Source organism: Geotrypetes seraphini, chromosome 3 (assembly GCF_902459505.1).
Source record: "Geotrypetes seraphini chromosome 3, aGeoSer1.1, whole genome shotgun sequence".
NCBI classification, from domain to species: Eukaryota; Metazoa; Chordata; class Amphibia; order Gymnophiona; family Dermophiidae; genus Geotrypetes; species Geotrypetes seraphini.
The window spans coordinates 239,277,003-239,298,820 of record NC_047086.1 but is presented as its reverse complement, the minus strand read 5'-3'; the positions used below and the strand labels follow the sequence as shown (position 1 = coordinate 239,298,820).

At 41.6% G+C, this 21,818-nt stretch overlaps 1 protein-coding gene across 2 annotated transcripts in view; it reads right to left on the bottom strand.

The window, feature by feature from the left end:
* The window catches only part of MOXD1 (monooxygenase DBH like 1), a 200,284-nt gene extending 178,939 nt beyond the window's left edge, over positions 1-21,345 (bottom strand). For both annotated transcript variants that reach the window (XM_033939629.1, XM_033939630.1), the window contains exon 1: positions 21,029-21,345. In XM_033939629.1, the coding sequence (XP_033795520.1) occupies positions 21,029-21,292 (264 nt within the window). In that variant the 5' untranslated portion in view covers positions 21,293-21,345. The remainder of the gene's footprint in view (positions 1-21,028) is intronic.
* Between the last annotated feature and the right edge of the window lie 473 nt (positions 21,346-21,818).

Genomic DNA, 21,818 nt, shown 5'->3' with positions numbered 1-21,818 from the left:
GTGTAGGGGGGGTCATTACTTAATCCCCCCAGTGGTCATCTAGTCAGTTTGGACACTTTTTTGGTACTTAAGACACTTTTAAAACAGGTCTAGTTCCAGACGTCTAATTTGCATCTTGGGCATCTTGGGAAAGGTTTATCAATCCAAGACGTCCAAGAACTAAGCACTCCCAAAGCCCACCCATAACACACCTCCAGCATGCCCTCTTGAGTGTTGGATGCTCAGCGAACAAGAAGCCTTGCAAAACATCCAGAAAGTCAGTTTTGAAAATCGGCACTTGGACATTATGGCAAAAAAAAGTTTCAAGTTTAAGTTTCAAGTTTCAAGTTTATTAAAAAGCTTGTTATACCGCTTATATAAATTTCTAGGCGGTGTACAGCAATAATAAGAGAGAGAGAATCTTTAAAAATTACAAAACAATTTAGTATTAATATATTAAAAACAAGACAGTGTTAATTAAAAAAAAAACCACAAAACAAAAAAAACATTGATAAAGAATAAGAAGTTTACTACACACAAATAGGAAAGAGGGAAGAACTACAATATTTAATATTTAAATAAAGCACATTTAAGGGCAAAAACATCCAAGTTCTGGGGTATGCCATTTTTTGGATGTCTTTGTGGTTTGAAAATGAACCCCATAAGTTGATTTTATGACCCTTATTTAAAAAAGCATATCCACACTCAAATAATTAGGGTTGCTAGATTTTACATTTGTAAAATCTGAACCCCTAGACTCATCCCCAGGCCTGCCCATCCCCACCCTATAATGCCCCAGTTCTGCCCCTAATCCCGCCCTAGCCCCAACCCCCGCTGCTTGCTCTGGTCGGGCAAGAGGGCATCCACGACACAATTTCGGGGGAAGCTTTTTAAAACTCGGACAAAGTGTTGGGTTTTGAAACGCCATCTGGGGAAATCCAGACGTCTGGTAACCCTACAAATAATAGCATTTACACCCTAGATTGTGAACAAGTGTAAATTAATATCTTAGCATACCGCTTTTTACATGCAGAGATCTGCACCATGCAGATATTTAAAGAGGGTGTGGTTTGGTGTTACTTGAGAGAGACAAAATCTCAATTGTACTCTCCATTTTACAAAGGGATACACATCTATGGAGAAAGATTTCCTCACTGGGTTTTATACTATCTCAGAAGCATGCACAGATGTTTAAAAAATGCTTATTTTAGCTAGAGCTTTACCTGAGGGATTAAGAATGTAATTCTCCTTAATCCCTCACCTCTAACTGTTTATTTCTACCTGCAAAATGAGGAAGAACAGAAAATGCAGCCTCATTACCGGTACTTAATTGGCAGCACTTTGTAAACTGGAACAGATACATGTAGAAACAGCGTCACTTATACAGAAAAGCTATGAAATTACTACTTCCATGTAGAAACTGTACAGTTCATGCTGTTCATTTTTTCAACGTGTATATTTGTAAAATTGCTGTTTCCACTGCACATACAGCCATATGCACTCCTTCAGGTATTTTACAAAAGGCACTGCATTGGCCTTTTGTAAAATACTACAGGAAACAGAGCATGACCTGACTTTGGTGTCTCATTTTTGATCTGGATGTTTAATTTAACGCAATTTAAGCACACCTTTGTGTTCTGCTCAGTGGCATAACCATGGATGGGCCCGGGCCCATCCACTTTAGGCTCAGGCCCATTCACAATTCTTGCACTCTTGTTATGGCTGATGAGAATCCTCAAGTCCCTCCATCTACAAAGGTCCTTTCGTGGCAAAATTCCTCCCACTCGCACTTCCTTTTCTGCGGCACTGTCTAAGCACTGGCATCACATTGGCCTCCCCCCACCATACATGCTCAGTTTTGCAAATTTGGGAAAATCGCACGTGCAGGAAGGGTGGGGCAGGAGAAGGGACAGTGGCAGTGCATGGACAGAGTCACAGGCTGGAGCAAGTGGAAGAGGCAGGAGTTCTTGCAGCTGTGGGGCTTGGGGATCCCCACCAGCTCAGATATTTGTAATACTTTGAGTTGGCTCTAAAGGGGGGTGGAGGGTTGAATGTGGAAACCACATGTCCCACCCAGTTTGCCAGTGGCCCACCCAAAACTTGAAGTCTGGCTATGCCTCTGATTCTGCATAACCACCACAGTGGCTCATGGTTGATAATTCAGATTGTTACATAAAATACATTTTTAGACTAATAGTTACTACAAAAGTACATTTAAAAGCTTACAAATACTGCACATGAATAACTTAAATCATTCATTATTTTAAAGAGTACTACTGAAGCACACAAAACATATCTCTCATAGACAATTATTCCCCTGAGTTATATTTCTTAAACAATCATGTTTTTAAAGAGCTACAAAATTGCATATATTTTGTTTATTTAAGTAACATTAATGGCAATGATATCGTAATGTATTCCTCCTTGCTGTCAGTTTGACACTGTGTAGTAGCAGGATAGAGTTTCACAGCATTTCTTGTTTTTGATTTGTTACTTCCTGTTTTGACACCCATGGTTCTCTATCTGTGAGATTTTATCTATTCCAGACCCCTGAAGAAGCAGTGTTTCTCTGAAACATGGACTATATTGGGTCCTGCATCTTCATATATGAGAGCCAACATTGGGATCACTACATTGCATTGACTTCAGTAAAAGATCCAGCGCTTTGTACATCATCTCTGCAGTCTTTTTCTTTGTTTTTCATCGCCTGATTTTTTTTTACTGCGGACCAGTTGGATTGCTTCCTTTGTTTTGCACCATAATGTATTCCAACATTCAGACCTCAAACCTCCCACTGATCTTTTCTTCCAAATTATTAATCTAAAATAATTCCCCTCTGAGGACAATCGTACAGTATACCCATGAAGTTTGCGGGTGTTGCATTCCAGGAGCACCCGCGAACTCCGAAAAAATGCGAATGGTATGCAATTTATCTCATGCATATTCATTGTGGATATCCTGAAAACCTGACTGAATGTGCCCTGAGAACTGTTTTGAGAAGCACTAAATTATTGGGTAGAAAGATGTTTGTGTATTGCAGTGTTTCTCAACTCGGTCCTGGAGTATCCCTTTGACAGTCAGGTTTTCAGGATATCCACAATGAATATGCATAAACTTGATTTGCATACATTGTCTCTATTATATGCACATTTCTTTCATACATATTCATTGTGGATATCCTGAAAACCTGACTGGCAAGGGGGTACTCCAGGACTGAGTTGAAAAACACTGGTGCACTGTATTTTCCAGTTTTACTTATCAGTGTAATTTTTGTTTATAGTTTAATTTCCTGTGTTTGGCTGATTATCTCATTTGTTCGTGTCTCCGATTTTGCTCGTTTCTATGGAAATACAAAGCATCCATTTTAGTGCTGAAAATGTCTGTGGCTTCTAGTTGCACTGGAAACTAGAGTACATGCAGTAATGTTTTACACATATACAACAACCTTTCATGCAACAGAATGTAAAAGTTTGCTGCATTTCTATCATGTCAGCCTGGTTTGATTGGATAATGGTTCTCTCTGTCTTGAATCTGGAGTCACAGTTTGGTCTCATTCTTTCTTCCATTCTAATGAGTCCCAGAAACATTTGGGACCCCGGAATGAGTTTCTTATTGTCAGAACGTTCCTTAGCATGAAGCATTCCAAGCACGACAATTGCTTGTCTTTACTTTATATCTGAAATACATTTCATTTGTTTAAGCAGATTTCATGGGTCAAACAATTAGGTCAAGAATTTACTGTTCTAGATGTGGTAATGGCAGGAAGTTGGAAAGCATCGCCTGCTCAGTTTAAGCTCGTGACCCGGAATGTTCAACTATGAATGAGCGCATCAGATGTCTTTTCTTTCAAAGGACTGTATATTTTGGTTCTGTACAATTCATGAAAATAAAAATGGGCAGGCTCTTAAGGCTCCAGGAAGGAAAGGTATTTCTACCATTCATTTCACATGAGGGAAACTTTACTGAACTTACGTAGAAAAAAAAAGTTAATCGTACTTTAGAATATCAGAAAAATGACAACATTCTCTTCTTTCAGTAGCCCTAGAACATGATGTATCAAAATTATGTTACTCATTTTCAGCAAAACACATGTACATCTGCTAGAAATATCTAAATCACAATTTTCCAAAAGGCAGAATTTGGACATTTCCACTGAGTTTGTCCAAATAACAAAAGGAATGTTATGGGTGTGTTTTGGCCAGGGCTAGGGTGGACTCAAATGTCTTTTAGCAATAATACTGTAGAACAAGAAGACATATCTACCGGTAAGTCTAAAAAGAAGTACAATACGTTTTTACCTAGATCTGTTTCAATCGCGTACAAATTTTTAAAAGATGCTTAGAATGACTAGCTGACCACTGAATGAATTAAGACTTGACTCCATATTAATCCTCTGGTGCAGGGGTAGGGAACTCCGGTCCTCGAGAGCTGTATTCCAGTCGGGTTTTCAGGATTTTCTCAATGAATATGCATGAGATCTATTTGCATGCACTGCTTTCAATGCATATTCATTGGGGAAATCCTGAAAACCCGACTGGAATACGGCTCTCGAGGACCGGAGTTCCCTACCCCTGCTCTAGTGGATGCTTCCCCTCCCCCCAACAAATGAAACTGAAATAGGATACCAGGCGCTATGTTAGTTTAACTGATTCCCTGTTTATTGACCAAGTCAAGCTCCAACTTCAGGAGATGATAGGGTATATAAATCTAAGGCTTGGATTTGACTAGATTTAAGAATAGTTCAAAATCCCTACTCTCAGGTCTTTTATAGTGCTGTGGCTATTTGGCAAAGAACTTTGGCTGTGCTTAGCTGTGGCAGGACTTACTTACAACATGTACTTTTAGGAATCCATGTGCAATCTTTTCCTTAACTTATCAAACTCATGTTGCTCTGTCTTAACTATCTATATTTTTCACCTCCGCATGCCCCCTATACTTCTGCTTTAATGTGCGTTGTCTTGGCATTAGAAATAGCATACTGTGTTATACAAGGTGGGCCAAAAGTAGGTATACAGTGACATATTACACACTCTTCCAGCTGAATAACGCTCCAATTTGTGTAAATAGAGATGGGGTAAATCAAGTAAAAGCGAAATGATGTAACTAATACAAAAACCTCCCATGAATGTTATTCGTGACAACTGTAAAATAAAAAGAAATAATGAATAAATACTGTGTGTTGATATTATATAAATTATATATGAATAAATACTGTGTGTTGATATTATTTTGAAGAATGATTTGTACTGACTTTTGTTTTGGCTTTATGTATGTTTATTTGGAAACGCTGTGACTCCAGGCGGTATATTAAGTTTTTAAATAAATAAATAAAAATAAATACTGTATACCTACTTTTAGCTCACCCTAAACTGGGCTTCGGGGCCGTTAGAGCACCACAGCCGCTAGTGCGCCTTTGTAAAAAAGGCTGTTAGTTTTATAGACCGAGTCATCAACCAAGAGGAGCTCAACTCGATTTACAATAATGTAAAACATAATACATAAATTTGACAAGAAAAAGTAGACTGAAAGAGTTAATTTCCAAAATGTTAAGCAAACAAAAAGTTTTCAGAACTTTCTGGAATAAAGCAAAAAAAACCTAAACTTCTTAATGTAAGCGGTAAAGCATTCCAGAATTCAGTTAATTTAAAAGCAAAGAAAAAAAACTAAATCTCTTAAAGATTCTGTTTTTACCACTGAGAGAGGGAAATGTAAGTTTTAATTTTTGAGAACTTCTGGCAAGATGAGATCTATGAACATTCCAGTCTAAAGGAATCAAAGTGGCAAAAATGCCAAATAGGATCTTAAATGCAATACAAATGCACTTAAATTGAATTCTGAGATATACTTGAAGCCAATGTAATTCCTTGAGCAGAGGGGTTACGTGATCAAATTTACTCTTACCAAAGATAAGTTTAGCTGCAGTGTTCTATATTAATTGAAGTCTCTGCTGACTGACCTTTGAAAGATCCAAATACACTGAATTGCAGTAATCCAGCCTTGACAAAATGATTGAATGAACTAATACAGAGAAGGGTTGTTGGTGAAAAAGTGCTCTCACTCTTCTCAGAGCACGGAGGCTGAAAAAGCACTTTTTAATAAGTAAGTTTAGTTGGTCCTTAAATGTAAGTGAAGAATCGATAACAATACCTAGTATTAACAAGGAAAACTCAATTTTCAAAGATTCTCCTGAGTCTCAGATCACAGCAAAAGGGAGAGAATCTTGGGCCAAGTCATAAAAGCTTAGTCTTTGTAGCATTTAATTTTATCTGGACCATTGTCGCCCAGGACTACAGTTTAGTAATACAATGGTTAATATTGGGTACTGCTATTTGAATGTTTTTTACTGCTTTAATTACATAGACCCTAATTCTGTATACGAGGGCTTTTCAAAAAGTATCAGACCTTAATTTTTCTTGCATAAAGCTAGGGCGGCATGGTTTGGTGCACGTATGTAGGCGATCCTAATGCGCATGCTTGAATTTTTTCCCACCTACAGAGAAGCTGTCAGTCGATGGCAGACAGCCGATGAGTGAGGAAGTGTGAGTGCGATCCAATTTTCATTTTTGACAAAATGACACAAAAGTTGAACAACGCTACTACATTAAATTTTGTGTAAAACTTGGCAATTCCCAAGTGGAAACGATCTGCAAGATTCAACAGGCCTTCGGGGAAGAAGCAATAGGCACCACACAGATTTAAAAAATGGTACAACCACTTCAGAGATGGCCACATATCAGTGGAGAGTGAAAGTACGTTCTGGTAGGCCCTCAACATCCAGAAATTAGCTCATCATTGACCAAGTGAGGACCCTGATGATGCAGGATCATCGAATCACGATCAGAGAACTTACAGACGAGGCGAGAATCAGCGTTGGATCCATTCATTCCATTTTGACTGAGGATTTTGGCTTTAGGAGAATTTCAGCAAAGATCATGCCAAAGCTGCTAAAGATCGAGCAGAAGCAACTCCGTTTGGAGATCCCACAGGACATGCTGGAGACTGTAAACAGTGATCCCTTAGCACAGTAATCACTGGCGATGAGTTCTGGGTTTATAGGTACAACCCTGAAAGGGACCAGATTTCAGTCAAGAGAAGACATCATGCAGAATGCGACGGACCAGTTGGGAGCAATCTCAAAAGAGGCGTTCCAGCGCTACTTCAGACAGTGGCAGAACCGTTGGAATAAGTGTGTGGCAGTCCAAGAGGACTGCTTTGAAGAAAATTAGTATAAGACTGAATATGAGTATTTTTTATGAACAAAGGTCTGATACTTTTTGAACAGCCCTCACATTGCATCTAAAAATCAGTTTTATAAAAGTTAGGTGCACTGTATAGAATCATAATTGGCATCGCTAGGCGGCACAACTTTTAGGTACCCCCTATTTATGCCAGGATTGGTTGCAGAATTGCGGCCATGTGTAAAGTAGGTGCCAGAAATTTAGGCCAGGATTTTACAGGCCTACATTTCCGGTGCCTATTTTACATGAGAACCAGGTCCACAGTGGCTCCTACTGACACCAACAGTCACTTTTGGCGCAAGCCACTGCCATGTTGACCATAGGCGAAAGTAGGTGCCTCTGTGGATGGAACATCGGCGGCCTGTTCTGTAGGCTCCTGCAGACACTTATATTTTTTTAAATTAATTTTAATTGGTTTTAAACATAACGTGATCAATTACCGCCTCATTTATCACCAATTAAACCAATTAAGTTAGGCGGCGATAGGACGCCCGCCTACCACTGCCTTTCGGCATCCCTACGAGAATCAGGGCCTAAATGCCTAACTTTTATAGAATCACGCCTAGCAAGTTGTGCACCATTACTTTCAATTTACTCCATCTAATGTCAATTCTAAGGTGTTAAGTGTCAATTATTGATGCCAATTAAACCTATTACTCAATTACATCAGCTAGGCATGCCGATGTAGGCACCTAACTTTAGGCAGACTTTGCTGCCTATGTCCAAGTTATTCCCGCTGTACGCTACTACCTTGGGTAAATTTCTTCAAAGGAGTATTAAGTAAATCCTAGTAAATAAATGAATAAATTATTTATAGTTATTTGGTTTAATGTATCACCATTTCATGTTTTCATAGCAAGGCGATATGCAATTCAGTTAAAATGATAGAGACAATTCATAGAAACAATTTTTAAAAATGACTCCAATTTCACAATAAAAGGTTAAGGACAGTAATACAGTAAATCAGTGAATTGCTAGCACCACTCTGCCTTCCCGGCGATGGAGGGATTTCCAAAACCCAACAGTTTGTCCAGGTTGTGGAAGGCTCCTGAGCTCAGGGTTGCATCTACAGGACCCCTGAGCATGCGTGGATATCGTCGTGATGACATCATGCATGTGTGTGTGTGTGATGTCACTGGTCAGCGTCCGTGGTTCACGAATTGCGGACTCACTCATTCACGGTCTGCTCTGATCGCCTCTTCCTGTAGTAAAGTCGGGCTACACCAATCAGGAGCTGCGTGTCAAAGCAGCTCCTGATTGGTGTAGTCCGACTTTACTACAGGAAGAGGTGGTCGGAGCTGATTGCGAGTGATTTTCTTCACCCGCCGGCACTCCAGCTGCCCTCTCCTGCCTCCCCTGCCTTTTGACAGGCGAAAAACCGCATTTGCAGTTTTTCAAAATTCGGAAATCCCCCGCAAATTTCGGAGAAGTACTGTATATACAGATTATTTGTAAAAAAAATTAAGTCAAATTATTCCCCCCATTTTACAAAGCCATGCTAGCAGCTGCCACTGTGGTAACTGCCCCAAAGCCCATAGTGCGGCTTTATAAAAGGTAGGGTACAGTTGCATAGTAAGGGGGGGATTGGGGTCAGCACCCCTCCTCCTCTATGCCCCCCCTTCCTACTCCTCCCCATGCCGCATGTGCCTCTTCCCTTACTCCATACCTTTTTAACTTTAGTGCGAGCAGCCACAAATTGCTGCCCGCGTCAGCTTCGGCGCTTTCTCTGACCTCACTTCTGGGTCCCGAACCTAGGAAGTGATGTCAGAGAGAGCGCCAAAGCTGACGCAGGCCTGTAGACATGGCCCTGAGTTTAGTGTGCCGCGGTAGAAAATGTTTGTGAGACACTGCAGTAAAACATAGAAATTCCAGCAGATTGCTGTATCCCTGCTCTGATATCACCATGTCAGATTTTATCAGGTTAAAAAAGTAATTTAAATAAATGTGTTTTTAAGGTCTTTATGAATCTCAGAAAAGAAAGCTCAGTGTGTATTGAATGGGATAACAAATTCCAAATCAAGGGAGCCACACAGAAAAAGGCACGCTGCTGAGTGGAGTGCAGGTACTTAGACTGAACTGAAGGCAAATTTGGACAACCATCATGTAATGAAATCAGATTATAGAAGCAAGATAAAACGGTTCACTACACTAAAGTACTAAATTGTGAGCCATGATTAAAATAAAATCTTTAACTGGATATGAAATTGGACTGGGAGCTGGTGATGGTCATGGCAAGTAAACTGGTAAGGAATCTAATAGAAGGGTTTTGTACAGTCCTCAATTGTCAAGTGACATAATTTGGTAAAACCTACATAAATTCTATTAAAGTACACTTCTCCCTCCGTATTCGCTGTGATAGGGGATTAACAGAACCGCAAATACAGAAAAACCGCGAAAAACTTTTTCATATGTTATTCGCTGTTTTCTATTAAAAACCATCGTGAAAGAGACCTGGGAACCTTGAAAGAGACCTGGGAGTGATGGTAGACACATCATTGAAGGCGTCGGCGCAGTGCGCCACAACCTCAAGGAAGGCAAACAAAATGTTGGGCATCATTAAGAAGGGTATCACAACCAGGACGAAGGAAGTCATCCTGCCACTTTATTGTGCAATGGTGCGCCCACACCTGGAGTACTGTGTCCAGTACTGGTCGCCGTACCTCCAGAAGGACATGGCGGTACTTGAGAGAGTACAGAGAAGAGCAACTAAGCTAATAAAGGGTATGGATGACCTCTCATATACTGACAGACTGAAAAAACTGGGACTTTTCTCCCTGGAAAAGCGGAGACTTAGAGGAGACATGATAGAAACCTTCAAGATCATGAAGGGCATAGAAAGAGTAGACAGGGACAGATTTTTCAAATTATGGGGAATCACAAGTACAAGGGGGCACTCAGAGAAATTGAAAGGGGGAAAGTTTAGAACAAACGCCAGGAAGTTCTTTTTCACCCAGAGGGTGGTGGATACATAGAACGTGTTACCGGAGGATGTAATAAGCAGGAGCACGTTACAGGGCTTCAAAGAAGGTTTGGATAGGTACCTGGAAGACAAAGGGATTGAGGGGTACAGATAGGAGTAGAGGTAGGTTATAGGGATAAGATTAGAGGATTAGAGGCAGTTACAAAATTAGTCAGGGACACTGTTCAGGCAATTAGGCCTGATGGGCCGCCGCGGGAGCGGACCGCTGGGCAAGATGAACCTCTGGTCTGCCTCAGCGGAGGCAACTTCTTATGTTCTTATATAGTGAAACCGCGAATAACATGGTCTGTTCCTGAAGGAGAGGCAAAACACGGTGAAGAAAGTACTGAGAATCAGCGATTTTCTCTGTAAACGCTTGGAATCAGCGATTTCTCTACGCAAGCTGATGTAATTTGGGGGGAGGAGCCAGCAAGCTAAAAACCGTGAATAATCGAAACCGTGAGTGCTGAAACCACGAATACGGAGGGAGAAGTGCAATAGAATCCACCTTGCAATCCACAATACAATCTACCTTATACTGGCCAGGTGCTCTAGTGATGTTCTGGGGCGAGCCCCAGTTCTTTTCTACCAAGCACTATGTGTGACTGTAAGTACTGGACTCATCTTTCTCATAGAAGATGCACATGTTACTATATTTTAGAAAAATGACCAAAGCAAACAGAAGTTTGTACGATGGAAAATCGCGTCTCATCTCACTGTGCTAACCACTAATCTGCTGTACTCTGGTAATCCTAGCTCTCTTGTTCATTAATAGATAAAACAGCCCAAGGCAGCTTGAGCTCTTTGTGGCAACCAGCCTGGGGGGGTCATATTTTTGTGAGAATCTTCCTCTGTGACTTTATAGTGTAAGCTGCCATTACGCTCGTATATATGTAGATGAGCATGAGTATTTGGTAGAATATTGTATAAATACCGTATAAGAAAACCTGCTGGAAAGCCATAAACATTTTCCAGAAGGATGTAGCCACATTGTCTACTGTTCAAATCTCTATAGACACATATCTTAAATCTATAATAAATATAGGTTTATATCTTAAATTTATCATCCTTTACATGTATTTGTATATAAATATAGGTATTTGTATAATAAATATAGGTTTATATCTTAAATTTATCATCCTTTACATGTATTTGTATATAAATATAGGTATTTGTATAATAAATATAGGTTTATATCTTAAATTTATCATCCTTTACATGTATTTGTATCTTCTTCTTGTCAAAAATCATTAAAGAAAATATAACTTTAAAAAAAAAAAGGATAGAGTAGCCTGACTCAAGTCTAGGTCAAAAGGGACGGATTGGAGCATTGCCCTTGTACTCTCATTTCATCTGTAAACTTCTCAAGAAACTGCTAAAGCAAGGACACACATTCAGCTTGCTGTGAAGTATAAGGAAAATATTTTATCTTGTGTGTTTTAAATGTACTACTTAGTAGCTTTATCACATGCCCTAACTTAGTCCTAGTAACTCAGTACTTTATAGACCTCTATCCTATCTCCCCTGAGCTATATCTTTGCATGATGACTGAGGTCTATGAAATACCGAGTGGAGTGGAACGGGCAGATTTGAATTGCTTGTTTACTCTTTCCAAAAATTCTAGGACTAAGGGGCATGCGATAAAGCTACATAGTGCGCAAAATGCGTTACCATCTCTTATTCGTTCAAGTGTTGCATGTAATACTTTACAGACGGTATAATCCGGCTTTTCTTCCGGGTAGAGACTCTAGGGAGTATAGATTATGGGGTGCAAGAGGAATTTTAAGATTGGAACATATACTGCAAAATGAGGGGGGATTATTGACTCGTACTGAATTGTTGGCTAAAGTGGGAGAGACTTGGGGAGCGCAATTTGCATGTATACAAGTGGAACATTATGTGAGATCCCTTGACAGGGTACAGTTGAGTTTGCATTTGGGTGCTAGATTGAGAGAGTTGTTTGTTCAGGAGGAGGGGATGTCTCTTTTGGTGTCTTGTATTTATTCTATTTTGCAAAAATTACAACCAGACAAGAACTATCAGGAAATTCGGGAGAAATGGGAGAAAGAATTACAGCTTAATTTGAGACATTGGGATGTTGCCCGTACTTTAAGAGCAACACCTGGGGTGACATCTTGTTCATGGTTAAGAGAAACGTATTATAGGGTTACATTACGTGCCTATTATACACGACCACAATTGTTTTATAGTGGAGGTCTTCCTACTCCTTTATGTCATAAATGTGGGAGGGAGAGTCATACATTAGGTCATGCATTTTGGTTTTGCCCCATAATTCCGCACTTTTGAAAGCAAATAATAAATTATATGTCAAAAATAATTGGAAGATCATTGTGCTGTTCTCCTTCTTTCTTTATTTTGAATTTGCCAGAAGCTCTTGGCCATTTACCTAAAGGAAATAGGGCATTGTGTAGGAAAATGAGTCTCTTGGCTAGAAAATGTATACTACAATATTGGACAATCCCTGATCCTCCGAGGTTTTGGCATTTGGCGAAACCAATTACATCAGTTGGCCATTTGGGAAGCTAGAGATGCTGGAATTATAAGAAAGCAAAAGATGTTATTTATACAAATCTGGGGTTCATATTTGCAAGATTTGCATCCTAAGGGTCGTAGTGCGATTTTCAGTTGGATCTCTTAATTGGGCTTTTATTTAGTTAAATGAAGAGAGTTTCGTTGGGTAGAGAGTACTATTGGGTGGAGAGGGGTGAGTGTGGAGAGGGATGGTAAAGGTTCAAACACATATAGCTATAGTGGGGGTTTATTGAAATTGGAATTTGTCTTATATTATGTATATTATATTATAATAGTTGATGCACTATTGATGTGCTTTGATGTTGTATTTGCTGTATTTGATGATGTTTGCATCAATAAAAATTGTTTGAATCTAAAGCTACTAACTAGTAAATTTAAAGCATACAAGAGAAAATATTTCTTCACTTAACACATGATTAAACTCTGGAATTTGCTGCCAGAAAATGTGGTAAATGCAGTTAGCTTAGCAGGGTTTAAACGAGGTTTGGATCATTTCCTTAAAAAACTACATAAACCATTAAGATGGACTTGGGAAAATCCACTGCTTATTCCTAGGATATGCAGCATAAAATTTTCCTACCCAGCTGCGGAAATTGGGTTCCTTCCAATTATTCCAAAAACATCAGAAAACTTGGCTATTCTCAAAAATGTAAATCTTGCTGCTCTCTATACAATCACTAATTCTTATGATGTTTTTCCTTCTTTTTAAATTTCCTGTAAACCGTGCTGAGCTCTCTCTATCTTTATAGAGAAGATGCAGTATATAAGCTTAAGATTTAGTTTAATTTAGTTTAAAATCTGTTTTACTCCTTAGAATCTTGCCAGGTACTTGTGACCTGGATTGGACACTGTTGGAAACAAGATACTGGACTTGATGGCCCTTCGGTCTATCCCAGTATGGAAACTCTTATGGTCTTTTATATTAGAACAGAATGGCAAATTTGGACCTATGCATCAGTATGGCTTTCCTCCACCACAGTTACTTTAGGAAGAATGCAAGCTAAGAAATCATATAAACAACATAGAACCATTCTGTCAATAACTTAACTCACTTAAATAAATAGAAATACAGTGTTCCCCTGTGAATTCGCAGTTCGCAAATTGCGGACTCACTCATTCACGGTCTGCTCTGACCGCCTCTTCCTGTAGTAAAGTCGGGCTACACCAATCAGGAGCTGCATGTCAAAGCAGCTCCTGATTGGTGTAGTCCGACTTTACTACAGGAAGAGGTGGTCGGAGCTGATTGCGAGTGATTTTCTTCACCCGCCGGCGCTCCAGCTGCCCTCTCCTACCTCCCCTGCCTTTTGACAGGCGAAAAACCGCATTTGCAGTTTTTCGAAATTCGGAAACCCCCGCGAATTTCGGAGAAGTACTGTATATACAGATTATTTGTAAAAAAAATTAAGTCAAATTATTCCCCCATTTTACAAAGCCATGCTAGCAGCTGCCACTGTGGTAACTGCCCCAAAGCCCATAGTGCGGCTTTATAAAAGGTAGGGTACAGTTGCATAGTAAGGGGGGGATTGGGGGGTGGCACCCCCTCCTCCTCTATGCCCCCCTTTCCCATTCCTCCCTATGCCGCATGTGCCTCTTCCCTTCCTCCATACCTTTTTAACTTCGGCGCGAGCAGCCACAAACTTGCTGCCCATGTCAGCTTTGGCACTTTCACTGACGTCACTTCTGGGTCCCAAACCTAGGAAGTGACATCAGAGAGAGCGCCAAAGCCGACGCAGGCAGCAAGTTCGTGCGCCAAAGTTTAAAAGGTACGGGAAAGAGGCATGCATGTGCAGCAGGGGGGGGCAGGAGAGGGGCGCTACTGCTCCAGGCGCTGCTCACTCTTGCAATGCCACTTGGAGAGTATATGACATATTTATATTCTACCTTAAAGGCAAAGCAAATTATAAAATATAATGTACATAATCAAACCAATTCAACAATATCTACTGTATAATTAGACAAAGTAGGTCAACGTGTATATTTATGATATTTTGAAATTTTAAGTTAATAATATCCAGTTTTCTAGAATAAAACCCTGCTTGATTTAGTCTGATCCATAATGTATTGAAATGAAATACTGTGAAAATCCTCATCCAATCTGTAGCCTTTTCATTCAAAAGTTCCACTCAGACTGACCTTTCACCTTCAGAGCTATAAAAAAATCATTTATAAACTCAAAAATTCGTAGCAACAGTGGTAAGGGGGAGAACCAATAAATTCCTGGGCCTAATGTGAATTAGAAAGCTGATGTTTTGCATTTTCATTTTAAAACCAATAAACCAATTTATATCATAAACAAGCAGAGCATTAAAATAAATACTGTAATAGTAGCCTCGCTATTCAGAAGTAATAAAAATTTTTTCAATGGAAATGAAGTTCTAGAACAAAGGATTTTATGACGAGGCTCTAAGGGGTTAACCACATGAGCAATGTCAGAAAAATAATTTTTCTTGAAAAGGAGTGTATGTGTGTGTGCAGTGGGGGGGGGATTTCATTGAACTGGAAGACCTACTGGAAATGCAGGTATGCAGGTGATCTAGTCCAGTAGCATTCACTCTCAATCATTTAGGGCCACCAATGAGTCAAGTTTCCATAATAGAAGGATTCCATGAGAAGGATTTGCATGTGTAATAATTCCATTGCAAATCCCTCTCATACATATTCGTTATTCATAAGTAGAAAGAGCTTTACAATTGGTATAAATATTATAACGTTTGCCACTTGCCCAAATAATGTGTTCACAGATTTATTACTTTTTTAAAAAACTACATTACAGCAGCCTATCTACTTATAATTCATACCTTATAAATATATAAAACATACACAATCTACCCAAACACCTCACTAAAAGTTCATTCTTAAAGTGCAACAATGTCCTTATAATTTACTGCGATATCTTCAATACTGTATTAATTTTCCTTTTGTCGGTTGTATTCTTTCTAATGTAGTCCTTCTTCGTACGTCATACTCCATTTTTCTTCAAAAGACTGAATAGACACGCCCATATTCGTTAGGGATATTCTGAAAATCTAACTCATTAGTAGTCCTAGAGAGGACTAAGGGCTCCTTTTATCAAGCTGCGGTAGGCGGTTAACGCGCGGAATACCGCGCGTTCAACCGCCTGCCGCGCTAGTCGCTAACACCTCCATTGACGAGGCGTTAGTTTTTGGGTGTGCCGCGGGGGCTAGCGCGTGATGAAATGTCCAACGCGGTAACCCCCGTAGGGCACCTTGATAAAAGGAGCCCTAAGACTGAAGACCACTGATGTAGCCAATTCCTTTTGGCAGGCTATAAGGATGAACACTACTACTACTTCTATTTGTCATTTCTAATAGACAGTCCCTACTCAGAAGAGCTTACAATCTGATATGGACTGACAGGACATATTGGGGTTGGGGAGTTTTTTTGCAGAGAGTATGAAAGGCTGGACATAGGTGTCTTAACAGTGAGTGGGAGTTAGGAGTTGAAAGTAGCCTTGAAAAAGTGGGCCTTTAGCTTGGATTTGAATACTGCTAGAGATGGAGCCTGACGTAATGACTCGGGCAGTCTGTTCGAGGCATACAGCGCAGCAGGATAGAAGGGATGGAGTTGGCGGTGGAGTAGAAGGGTACGGATAGGAGGGACTTACCCAATGAATGGAGTTGACAAGGAGGAGCATAGGGGGAGATAAGTGAGGAGAGATACTGAGGGGCTGCAGAGTGAATGCACTTGTAGATCAGTAAGAGGAGCTTGAACTGTATTTGGAAATGGATGGGGAGCCAGAAGATGTTTGTTTCATGCTGTTTCCTATGTCACTCTTGGGAAAATTTGTTTTATTCATTTTTGTTTGGCCATTTTCTCACCACGGGAGCAAAATTGTTGCCCCCCCCCCCCACCCACCCACCCTAATTCTATATATACTGTAGCACTCAAAATTGTGCACGCAAATTTGGGTGCATGCCCAATTTGTGCAGAGCCATTTTATTACTTAATAAGCAATCAATTATTGGTGCTAATTGACAATAATTATAATATAGGTGCATCACTGATGAGGTTGGCTCTTAGGCATTGCCTATGTCAGCCCATCCCTAATAGGCTCCACATTTGTCACATTCGTGGAGCAGGTTCATTCCTGGTGGTGAACTACCAAGACAGACTGAGAGGATCTAGAGAGCAAGGTAGAAATATGATGGCACAGAAAGGCCAGGGGTGAGTGTGGCGTAGAGAATGACACAGGCAGGGCAGGATTAACCAATTGGGCCCGAAACGATCAGGGGGGGTCCGATGAAGGAGGGCATTCACATTGTTTTTTCCAAACGGCGATGGACCCCTCCAGCATCGATCGGCAACACGGGCCCCACTCCGATCGGCAATGCAGCCCTCCCCCGTCGACGGAAAGACAAGCAAGCAACGCGGGTAAGAAAGGCAGCGGGAACTGTAATTGTGCAAGTGGTGCTGCTTGCCCAAAGCTTCCCTCTGACGCAGCTTCCTGTTTCTGCCTGGGCGCATGGTGGGGCGGGGCAAGGGGCCCAGTGTACTTGTGTGCCTAGGGGCCCTCGACGAATTAATCCTGCCCTGGACACAGGGACAAATCTGTCCCCTTCCCCGCAGGAACTCAATTTCCCAATCCCATCCCCACGAGTTTTGTCACTGTCCCTGTCCCATTCCTGTAAGCTCTGCCTTAACCCTTTCAGGACCATAAGGATCGTAGGCCAATTTTTGTGGTTTTGACGACATTTTTATGGTAAAAAGGGCTTGCAGATGCCAAAAAATTGATTTTTTTTTGTGAAATATCATTATTTTTATTTAAAAAATCACACTTCTGGCTTATGGACAGTGTGGCAAGTGAATCTTCTCGTCAATCTAGCAACGACGCTAATGAATGAATGTCGGAACCAGTTTGTTTACATAAAGGCAGTATCATATGGAACCCGTACATATCAAATTTAGAACTGTAGACTATCCCAATCAAAATTTATAGGATTTTAAAGTTATGGGACAAATATGTCCCTTGGTCCTGAAAGGGTTAACCGCACAAGCCTCGAACACGTATGATTTTAAAGTGTTTGAGACTTGTGCAGATGAGGGCGTCGCTAGCAGGAATGGGGCAGGGACCAGAAAAGAATTCACGGGGACATGACGGGAAAATGGGATCCCATGGGGACGGGGGAAAATTTGTCCCCGTGTCATTCTCTAGTGTGACGCAGTGGTTAAAAGCTACAGCCTCAGCACCCTGAGGTTATGAGCTCAAACCCACGCTGCTCCTTGTGACCCTGGGCAAGTCACCTAATCCCTCCGTTGCCCCAGGTATATTAGATAGATTGTGAGCCTGCCAGTCCAGACTGGGAAAAAAATGCTTGAATACCTGAATAAATTCATGTAAACCGTTCTGACAAGCTCCCTTGGGAGAACAGTATAGAAAATTGAACAAATAAATAAATGGCCCATCTGCAGTAACCATTATCTCTTCCTCTCTCTTAGAGATCCCCCATGCCTTCTTGAATTCAGACACAGTCTCCGTCTCCTCCACTTCTTCCAGGAGACTGTTCCACACATCTACCACCCTTTCTGTAAAAAAGTATTTCCTTACTCCTGAGCCTATCACTGATGTTCCAATGGCAATCATCCTGGCGCTGGTGGCTTTTTGGATAGCTGTAGTGCCTTTTATTTAGACATGAGAGGAGAAGGGTGTTTGACATTTTAGGAAACAGCTTAAAACTAGTCCGTTTTTGCGCACTTTCTCAAATTGAAAAAGGGAATTATGTGCCAAGTCATTTGGAGAAATCTAGTATTTTAGGGTTATTGTTATTTTATTTTATCTTTTTTTTTTTATTATTAGTTATCGTAATACAGTACTCCCCCGATATTTGCGGGGGTTCCGTAACAGCAACCCCCGCGAATGTTGAAAAACCATGAATACAGTTTTTAGGCAGGGGAGGCAGGAGAGGGCAGCCAGAGCGCCGGCGAGTGAAGGAAATCACTCGCGGTATGCTCCGGCCGCCTCTTCCTGTACTAAAGTTGTGCCTCACCAATCAGGAGCTGCTTTGACACGCAGCTCCTGATTGGTGAGGCCCGATTTTAGTGCAGGAAGAGGCGGTCGGAGCATACCGCGAGTGATTTCCATCACTCGCCGGCGTTCTGGCTGCCCTCTCCTGCCTCCCCTTCGCGTTCAGAAAATACCGCGAATGACCGGGACCGCGGACCGCAAATTTGCAGGGGAGCCCTGATGTCTTGCAGTGTAAGATTGTAATTTGTTATTTGTATATCTTTTATCAGTTTTGGATGTTTTATTGTAATCCACATAGAATTGTAGGATATGCGTAATAAAAAAATTTTAAATACATAAATAAAATGGGATCTTGCATTCTTAATTCTCTAGGAGTACTAGTGGAGGAAAATGACAAAACCTGTTTCAGGTTATAAATGATCCTGTACAGCAAATGGCACTCAGGAAATATATCCTTGACAATGCGGACAGGAAAAATGGAGCAATTTAAATGGAGCAATAGGTCTTTGACTGCCATCATCTGCTATGTAAACTGTTACTTTTTTACAGAAATGTGGTCAATGTGTGGAATAGTCTCCCGGCAGAGGTGGTGGAGACAAAGACTGTCTCTGAATTCAAGAAAGCGTGGGACAGGCACGAAGGGGATCTCTTAGGGACAGGAGATAGTGGATGGTGTGGATGGGCAGACTGGATGGGCCATTTAGCCTTTATCTGCCATCATGCTTCTGCATTTCTATTACTGTGAGTGAGCCAGGAAAACGCACAGTGGCTTGTGGTAAGAATGGACACCTTGATGGCGCATAGTGTTGGTAGGGCCAAAATGTGTTCCAATGTGTTTGTTTATTTTCCAAGCAGGATGGGAGGGAGGGGGGAGGGGTTTGTACTGGAATTGTTTTGGGGAATTTTTAGATAGTTTCTTGTGGGGGGGGGAATAATTGCTTTTATTACTATATGTAAGTTTATTGTGCTTTTCTTGTAATATTATATGTACATGAATTATTTGTATGCACAATTGTAGTTGGAAAATTTTATAAAGATTATAATAAAAATAAAACCACAGACAATACAAAAATATACACGCACCAGAACAATAAAACAAAAGCGCGCAGCCCCAAATCAACCATGATACTGAAAAACATCCACTGGTTCCCAAACCAAGACTCTGGCATTCTGCTAGCTTTACCAGTGTGAAATGTAGGAATCATACAAGCCATTAAAATCAGCTAAAATCATACAGTACAAGTAATTAAAGTCAGCTAAAGAAAAGTGCTTCCAATTGGCTAACATAATAAATAATAGCAATAATAATTCCGACGAAGATCCAGCAACTTCTGTTCATTTATCATTAACCATTCCCAAAAGAGGGTCGCCCAACCACAGATGATAAATGAGATTCTCCTTTACACTGCTGTACCAATCCACAAAACCAACCCAGCTGATCTGAAATCATTTTAGCTCTTTAAGTTTCAGCTGAGTTCATTGGATAATGTTTGCCACAGCATGAAGGGCCAGATTTTAAGGATGAGGCAAAGAGCAAAAGAGGGGGGGGGAGGGGGGAAACCCCCAACCCTTGCACAATTTTGAACTAACATATTTGTGCCCAAAACTTTAATATCCTGCAATATCTAGAAGGAATGAGTGCATAAATAACTATAAAATAAAACTTGCACGGTAATAAAAAGAAACCAGTGCAAGGTAAACCCCTCAAGGAAGGGAACATTCTTTTACAAAGGGTGAAAAAAGTCCCACATTGTTGGCTGGTTGGTTCATTTGGTCTACTATTATTCGCCAGTCAGGAGTTGCAGGAAACGAAAACCTTGGGCAAAAACGATGTTACTTCCACCTTGTGCATAAAAGTAAAAGCACAGGCTCTTCCCGCGTGCACAGCTCCCCCACCTCCATAAATCTGGTTACTTCCTTAGAAAGAACTTGAAGCTGCTCTTGCATTCTCTGGACTATCTTTCTGCAGCCGGAGCCTAGGGAGGGAGGGATGCCCAGGGGAGGGAGGGATGCCCAGGGGAGGTGAAAGCAGATTGCCATTATTTCCTCGGGGGGCGTTTTACACCTTGGAAAGCATGAACAGCTTTGAAAACTTGCCTTTGTAATGTGTCATCATGTAAAAATTGACTTCTAAACGCAGAGCAAACCGAATGTCTGCGCTCCTGAGGGTGATCGTGAAAGACAGGTTTACGCGGGTGGGGAGTGAGGTTAAAGCGCGTTACTAAAAAAAACCAGCGCCGTCCGGGTTTCGGTTTTCGGCTGGATTCGGCCCCCCCATCCGCAAAGTTGCATGCAGCAGCCGGGGCTGGGACGTACCTGGAGGTAGGGCTTGCCTCTTCTCACTCCCCCGATGACTATGTCCGAGGCGGCCATGGCCCCCGTGGGAGAGAGCCCGAAGCCCACGTAGCCCCGAGTCTGCACCTCCAGCAGGAAGGCGATGCCGCCCTCCCGGGGGCCCCAGCGCAGCCGGTACCTGCCGCCGCCGTCCAGGAGGGCGTCGTGCGGGTAGTGCCGCTCCGGGGGGCCGGCGGCCAGGCTGAGCCCCGCGGCCAGCGAAAGCACGAGCAGCGCCCTGCACATCCTGCCCGGGCACCAGGAGCTCTAGGCTGCGGCTTTCAAAGGATCCGCCAAGCCAGCTCTCTCCACCCTCCTCCCCCTCCCGAGGAGAGGGGGGGGGGGGGCGAGGCGGGTCCCAACCCTGCAGCTGCTCGCCGATGCCTGCCACCCCGTCCCCGCCAAATGGCTCGATTGCATTATTTGCACCATTCAGTAGAAGGGTTGTGCCATCTCCGGTTGCTGCGACTGTTGATCCTTCTTATGCCCTTCTCGTCGGATTTGTTTTGTAAAGAAAAGCGACTTGAAGGGAATGGAGAACCTTCCTAACTTTAGAAAAGCTGTAAAAAAAAAAAACCTACCTTTTTGCCTAGTCACTCCCTCAACCCTTCACTGGCATCAGTAAGTAATCCTATATGAAGATAGACCACCGAGACCAGCAGCAGTATCGGGAGCCCCTCTCCAGCAGGGCACCTGATCAGTTACACCCCTCCCCCGATCCAGCAGGGAAGAACACTTTAAATATATATTTTTTATTTCTCTTGATACTTAT